The sequence below is a fragment of the Pinus tabuliformis genome, chromosome J (genome assembly GCF_031772625.1).
Source record: "Pinus tabuliformis cultivar Carrire ecotype Pingquan chromosome J, CPIR1, whole genome shotgun sequence".
In the NCBI taxonomy this organism is placed as follows: Eukaryota; Viridiplantae; Streptophyta; class Pinopsida; order Pinales; family Pinaceae; genus Pinus; species Pinus tabuliformis.
This window is the reverse complement of record NC_142295.1, coordinates 1,579,471,215-1,579,479,061: the sequence shown is the minus strand read 5'-3', so window position 1 is coordinate 1,579,479,061 and position 7,847 is coordinate 1,579,471,215. Positions and strand designations below refer to the sequence as shown.

The 7,847-nt window shown below is 43.4% G+C and overlaps 1 protein-coding gene across 1 annotated transcript; it reads right to left on the bottom strand.

Annotated features, from left to right (window-relative positions):
• Window positions 1–4,954: 4,954 nt before the first annotated feature.
• LOC149233522 (uncharacterized) lies at window positions 4,955–6,214 on the bottom strand. Its single transcript, XM_089382221.1, has one exon. The coding sequence runs from the start codon at window positions 6,212–6,214 to the stop codon at window positions 4,955–4,957; it is 1,260 nt and encodes a 419-aa protein (XP_089238347.1).
• Window positions 6,215–7,847: the final 1,633 nt, after the last annotated feature.

Here is a 7,847-nt window from a genome sequence, read left to right as displayed (position 1 = left end):
GACAGTAATCCAAGGTTTACCGATAAGTGACCCCTGGCTCCTCGACAATGGTTAATCCGAGGTTTACCGTTTGTAATACGTACTGTCTCGCGTCGTTCCCAACGAGGGGGGAATGATCCCCTCACTGGTTCGGACACGAGCTCGTGCTTCTCCTTTAAGAGGAGCTTTCCCAGAGTGCAATTGAAACAATTGGATTTATTCTACTCAAGATAAACTATCTGTTTGGTTTTGTAGTCTTGGAGAGTTAAGTACTCACCTACTCCAAGACCCTAGCCTAAGCTATGTTGGTGTTTCAGAGCCCTAGAAATGTAAAAATTACTAGATGAATTTTAATTAAGCGCTGTGTTATTAAGGCTGTTATTACTCAAATGGGTAAATGGAGATGAAACCAATGGTGTTATGACCCGACTCAACTGAATGCAATCGAATATGATAATGTAATCGTTTCAATTCGATGAATCCTACCTAAAGTAAGGAGAGAGTTTCCATTCACTTCCAACAATGCAAAAAATTGATCACTAAGAGAAAATATAACAAATTCTCTAATGCACTAATCCTATCAAGAAAAACTAATGCAAATCAATTCCAAACCATTTTTTTTATTTTTATTTTTGTGTAAATTCAAATCAAAGAAAACTGATCTAAATCTACAATTGATTTTTCAGAATGTAAACTATGCAATTGTAATCTATGCACAATTCACTTGAAAAGTATGCAAATGTAATCTATGCACATTTTTCATTCATATTCTGAAAATGAGAACTATAATTATGCAAATGTGATCTATGCAAGAGAATTCTCAAGCACAAGATGATTCTAATGTAATCTAAGAACCAATCAAGTGCAAATTGAGAAAATTGGGTGAGAGTTCCAAAGATCGAAACATAAAAACACTCAAAGGCGATTAACACTCATACACAATTTAGACCCCCCCGGCGAATGAGGGGGAATTTTTTTTTGCAAAAACAAAAGCAAAAAGATGCAAAATTGTGAAAAGACTGAGAGAAACCTCCAAGTAATGACCAAAGGAAATCAAATTAAGAATTTCTCAAAAAAGAGACTCAAAACACCCAATTGATGAAAGCTAAAAGCAGGAATGCTAATGAAACAAGTTCAGGTGAAAATTTTTGACAGGGTACTAAAGGATCTGGGCAGAAAACACTAAGAAAAACCAAAATCTAAAAGCAATTAAAGCAAAAATGGAGTTTTCCTAAATTTTTACAGGAAGACGCAGGCAACCCGTTAGAACAGGCGCGGGCCCGCTCTGTGCAAACGGCAACAGCGCGTCCAAAGACGCACTGTGCAGTACTCAGAGGGTGCGTCCTTCTGGAAAAGTTAAGAAAAACCAAATCTAACTAAATCTAAAGTTAAGCCACCCAAATACTAATTCTCACAGTCAAAAACCAGAAAATAAAAATGATTTTCTCAGAGCAAAGTTCACACAAAGGAAAAGACTTTCTCATCAATGGATTCCCCAGTGGAGTCGCCAATTTGTCAAACGGAATTAGTCAAGGGTGCGGACACGACTGACCTTCCTAGAAGTCTAAGACGTTCTAATGACAAACAAGACAAAATGGAGTGATCTTTCTCTAAATACACCTTTTACAACATGAAAACTACAAGTGTTTAGGCTTACCTTATTCCAAAACGCTGTTGTTGAAGTCCGTTCTTGACGATCCGGATGAGCTCCTCCTTCAAGTCAATTCCTGCAACCACAAACAATCAAACAATTACCAAGCACTTGCATTTCATATAATAAAACATATATTCAACATGCAGACCAAGGAACACATGAAATAACTCATTAACACAAGCTATTGAGAAAAATAAACCAGTTTGTATTAATAACGAAACAAAGAAACTCTTACAACCTGGCCTTGGTGTTGTGCAAGTTCCTCCCAGGGTCCATCAAGGGTTTTCCTCTACTTTGACAAAGTTCACCCTCTCCCAAGTAGAATCAAGTGAAGACAATCTCTCCTCACAAAGGCTCTAATGGAAGACCTAAATCCTGCAGCATTTACCCAAAGAAAATGTATAGCTCCAACCTCCTCTCCTTCTGGCTCAATGCCTTTATTTATAGTGCTGTAAAGAGGTTATTCAGGTCCACTATCAATGGGATCATCCCCCTCTTTGGGTGGGATAGCTCCCTTATTGATGGGATAAGTTCCCCCTTAATAGAGATACATGAACCAACTGGAGGCGCATCCATTTCATCAAACCGACCTCTAGAATGTTCTAGAAGTAACCACAAGTAACTTTTTCAAGATAAAACTCGCGCATTTTGCCTTTTACAGAGGGACGCACCTGTCCCTTAACATACAGAGCGTCCATGGACGCAGATTTTGTGAACATGGTCAGCGTCCCCGCAGGTAAGGCTAGAGAGAACCTGCGACCCCAGAGATAAACATAGTTTTTACAAGACTTTCTCTCTTCTTTGAGTTTGAGATGGATAACAGAGGCATAAGACTTGCCTAAGAGGGTAGCATGACTGTTGATTTGAGCCATACTAACTGTAAGTAGTCAAGGTGACATTTTTTAGTGTAACACTAATATTGAATCTGTTGTACCAATCCTGTTCTTCCTGGGTCCAACCTTGCTGATCTGGGGGAGTTATATGGTTTGCGCTTAGAGTTTCAGCGATACCTGCTATGGTCTTTGCAACAATCTGATCCATCTTTGGCTGCCCATTTTCGAAAACATGATGATTCCTTGCTAACCAAATATTCCAGCTTAGAGTAGCCGGGATGCAATTCCAAATTCTGATAAGGTTAGTCTTGCCTTTTCTGGGCAGAGGGTAGTCTTTCTTCCAGTTTTGCTGGAGATTATGTACCTGCTCATAGTTTCCCCTCCGTTCCAAAGGGCTGATTAATTGGTTCCAACAGCTTTGTACGAAAGGACAGCGAAGGAAGGAGTGATGAATTGACTCCTCCTCTGCTCTACAGAAACAGCAAATCGAGGGGCCTTGGATGCCTCTTTTTCTCAAGTTTTCCGCTGTTAAGATCTTTCCTTTTAAGAGAGCCCAGTTGAAGTGTTTTACTTTAGGAATGCATTCATTCTTCCAGGCTGCTGAGTGCAGATGCCACTTGACTGTGGGAGTCTTATTTTGCAATGATTTGTATCCCTCTTTCACTGTGAAGCTGCCCCCACAGGTGTCCCAAACATATCTATCCTCCATCTCTTTATTGATTGGGGCAGAGCCAGAGAGAGAAAGCTTCAAATTGTGCCAAAGGTCTCTGAGATCCTGAGGAAGATTTAGCTCTCTCCAGTCACTCCATCTGTTTTGAGTCCAAGAGGAGATGTCAAACAAGGTGGTTATGTTTCGTTCTTCCATCCATTCTTGTAAAGGGCTGAATTCTTGTTGCGAATTTCGTGTGCTGGCCCCCATAATTCTATCAGACCATATTTTTGTGCTCCTTCCACTGCCTGGGATTTTGGAGACATTTTCTCGGAAATGGGGAAGGACTTTTTTAATCAATCGCCAAACTGGGGTGCAGGGCCGATCTGCAATTTGATCGTTAAGAATGTTGGAGGTTGGGCCGTTCAAATATTTTCTTTTGATGGTCTCCACCCACCAAGAGCCATTTCCTGTGAGGATCTTCCAGATCAGTTTGAGACCCAGAGCCTGATTAAAGAGGCTTGGAATTTTAATGGACAGACCCCCTTTATCATAAGGCAAAGTGACTTGCTCCCAATTGACAAGGCTGAATTTCTTTGTGTCCTGTTTCCCACCTTGCCAGAGAAAGCTTCTCATGATGAGCTCCATATGTTTATGTATGCTAGCAGGAGCCATAATTACCGCATATTGATAAGTTGGGAGGCCTGAAAGGACGGCCTTTATAAGAACAGTTCTGCCAGCAAGATTCAACCAAGAGACACCCCAGCTCTGGAGGAGACCCCTCATTTTTTCTATATGTTTTGTCCAGACTTCACCTTTGATGTGTTCTTTTGCCAAGGGTAAGCCTAGGTAAGTAAAGGAACTCCAGTTTCTTTGAAAAGGAATGTCAAGAATCTGAGAGATTCTTTGTTGTATCAGGAGGGGGACATTCCAAGTATAAATTTTGCATTTCCTGTTGTTTAGTTTGCCTCCGAATGCTAGAAGAAAATCGTCCAGGACTCTTTTGAACCTCCTTGCCATCAGACTAGAGGCTCCCCCAATGAGCAAGGTGTCATCCGCGAAGAGCGAATGATTTATCTCCTTGATTCCCCTTTCAATGCGGATGCCTGTAATTTCTTTTTTCTGACGAAGGTTTTCTAGATGAACGCTAAGGGTCTCAGCTATGAGAGTGAAAAGGAAGGGGGAGAGGGAGCAGCCCTGCCTTAGCCCTCTGGTGCTTCTGAAGTAATTACTGGGGCGGCCATTGACCAAAGGAGCTGTCCATGTGTTGGATATACACCCACAGATGATGCTGATGAAGTTGGAAGAGAAGCCAAATTTTTTGAGAACTGCTCTTAGGAATGAGTGGTCCACCCTATCAAATGCATTTGCCATATCCAGTTTGATAATCATACCCCTCTCTCCTCTATTGAGACTGCTGTGAATAGCTTCCTGGACTATGATGACATTGTCTATGATTTGCCTGCTTGGGACGAAGCCTCCCTGATTTTCAGCGATAAGAAGGGGGAGGAGTTTCTTTAATCTATTAGCTAGCATTTTTGTGATTATCTTGTAAGAGACATTGCAGAGCGAGATGGGACGAAATCTGTCAAAAGTTTTTGGGTTGGCCTCCTTGGGGATCAAAGCTATGTGAGAGGATTTTGTGTTTTCCCCCAACTTATGATTTCTGAAGGCATTCTTTATCATTCTCACCAAATCCTTTTTTATAGTTTCCCAAAACTGCCTGTAGAAAGCAATTGTGAAGCCATCCGGCCCCGGAGCCTTATCTTGCTGCATGTTGAAGATAGCTTCCTTGATTTCTTCTTCCGTGGGGTCTTGTTCTAGCTCCTTGTTGTGGATCTATGTTATTTTGCTCTCTATTATATTGAGGAATTCCTCACTGTTGTGAGGTTGAGGATCAGCTGTAAGGAGATCTTTAAAATGGTTAAAGGCTGCCTGTTTTAGTTCTTCTTGCCCTTTCAGTTCGCTCCCCTCCACTTCGATTTTGTCAATTTGGTTAATGGCTCTTCTGATCTTAATGTTGTTGTGGAAAAAAGAAGTGTTTTTGTCCCCCGCCTTCAGCCACAAGCAACGGGACCTTTGTCTTTGATCCTCTTCCTCAGCGCGATTTTGCCTGTATAACTCCTTATACAGGTTTTTCTCCTTCTCAAGATCCTCAGCTGTGTATTGCATTTGTTCTTTTTCCTTGTGCCAACGTTCCATCTCTTCTGTCAGATCCTTTTTCTTTTTCCTGTCTAGTGCTGCCTGATCCCTTGCCCACTGCTTTAGAACTACCCGGAGTTGTTTCAGCTTTGTTTCCCACACGAAATAAGGTGACCCAATTACTTCTTTAGCCCATTGGGTCTGAACCAGAGAGCGAAATTCTTCATTGTGATCCCATCTTTTGTTGTATTTGAAAGGAAGAGGACCAAGGTTTACACCTTTTTCCAGCTTAATAATCACTGGCTTGTGATCCGAGGCAGTGCCATGGATGACCTGGCTCCTGATTGAGTGGAAGTTACTTGCAATGCTTTCCTGGATAAGGATCCTATCCAGCCTCTCTTTAATGTTGTGTATTCCTGTTCTTTTATTGGACCATGTGTATTTCCTGTTTGACAGAGGGGTGTCTAATAAATTAAAAAGCTGAATAATGGTTTCTAACTTATCTCTTGAGGGGTCTGCGTGGTAGCTTCCACCATATTTTTCTTCCACGTTCCTTATGAGGTTCATGTCTCCCCCGAGGATTAAATTGTTACTTTGTAGAGCATTGATGTCCTGTTCTATAGAGTTCCAACAGTTAGCTTTGTCCCTGTACTGGTTGGGTGCATAGATGTTGAAGATATGATAAGTTTCCTGCGTGCTTTTGCACTTTAAGTCTGTCCTAATCCACCATGAGCAATGATGTGAGTTGATGATTTCCCATTTGTTTTTGTTCCACAGTGTTCCAATTCCTCCAGATGCCCCGTCTGATCCTTTTGATAGGCCTGAAAAACTTTTGAAACGTTGTGTCTGGTGAAGAAATTCCTGCTCAGTGATTTTGGTCTCTTGAAGAGGAAGGATGTCCGGCTGTTCTTGATTTAAAAGATCCTTGAGTTCTTTTAGTTTTGAGGAAGAGCCCATCCCCCTACAGTTCCAAGAGACCAAATTCATTATTTACCGGCTGTGGGGTGGGATCCTGACTTCTCCCTGATTTTTTCTCCACTTCCTTTTACCTTGCTTAAATAAGAGTCCATCGGCTGCTGGGTTCCGGTTGCCATCTCCTTTGCTGCTGTCTCGTCCCTGAGTTCTTTGTTCGATTTCCTGCCTACTTTTCTCGGGGGATCAGAAGGCTGGTTGGCTTCTTTGGCTTTGTTTCGGGTGAGGATTCTTTCTATGGTGGGGGGAGGAGAGGGGGGAGGGGAAGAGCGAGGAGAGGCAGGGAGGGGGGACTGGGGGGGAGAGGGGGGGGTTTCAGCTGCTAAGGACTCAAAGGGGTTCGAAGATGAGGGGAAGGAAGAGGGTGGAGGGGGAGGAGGAGGGGGAGGAGGGAAGCTCGAGGGTTGAGGAGCCGAGGGGCTGGGGCCCTGGGTAGAAGAAGATTTTTTCCGTTTGACTTGTTCCCAAGCACCCTCTGCAGATTCCTCATTGTTTTCTACTTCTTTTGCTTTTAACTTGCTACATCTATTTGCAAAATGACCATACTCATGACATACCTTGCATTTGAAGGGTAGTTGTTCGTAGTCCAGCTGCTGAATGTGCATCCATTTGTCTACCTTGATTTTGATGGCTTCTGGTAGTCCTTTACCTAAGTCGACCTCAACACATATTCTTGCGCATGCATGCATATTTTCTCTCGGTTCTGATCTGTCTATATATTTTCCAAGTGCATTGCCTATGGCTCTGACGGATTCGTCCCCCCAGCAGTGGAGCGGCAAGTGGGGGAGGCGCACCCAGACGGGAACTGCGTTTGGGATGTCCATTTCCGGATCGAAGTCCGGTGTCCATTTGTTCAAATAGAGTCCTCTTGTGTCCATGAAATAGGGACCATTTCGGAAAATGAGGTTCTTGTCGTCTTTTGTCTCAAATAGAAATGTGTAGTACCCGCGTCCAACGAATCTGATGGCGATCTTTCCTTGAATCATAGAGCTCCAGTTGCGCTCCACCCATTTTTGCACGGTTCTTGGCGATGGCCAGAGCCCAGTGAACTGGCCAACGAGGCCTCTTTCCGCAAGAGCTATTGCTGACTTCCTTGGCAGAGAGGGGGGAAGAATCACTTCTAGCATTTCATCTAGCTTTTTAATGAACTTAGTTTGGGAGGGGCGGGGCCTGGGATCGGAAGAAGCAGACAGCAGAGATTCAAAGATTTCTTCAGGGGTCCCTGAGTCGGGGAGGGGGGAAGCGGATCCTGCCATTGCAGGCCCGCTGAGAGCCACAAAAGGACAAAGTGACGGGGAGCTGGCCCCGAGAGGGACCGCGCAGAGCGACAACGGCAGGCAGAGCGCAGAGGCCCGACCAGGCAGAGCCCGGGGGCTAGGTCAGGGGCGCGCGAGAAAGACGGACGGGAGCAGAGCGGCTGCCAAAATTTTGTAACAGACTTAATAGGCTGAAGTTTGCACTACTGTGCTTCAGTCACTATTCTTTTATAAAATTGGACCAGTTGTTCTGAATTTGACATCAAATTTTTTTAATGCAATTGCGCACTATTGCCTTTGTTGAAGACGATTTCTGTGTTGGAGGAAGAACTGCTAATAGCGATTGATATTTGGGAATGTTC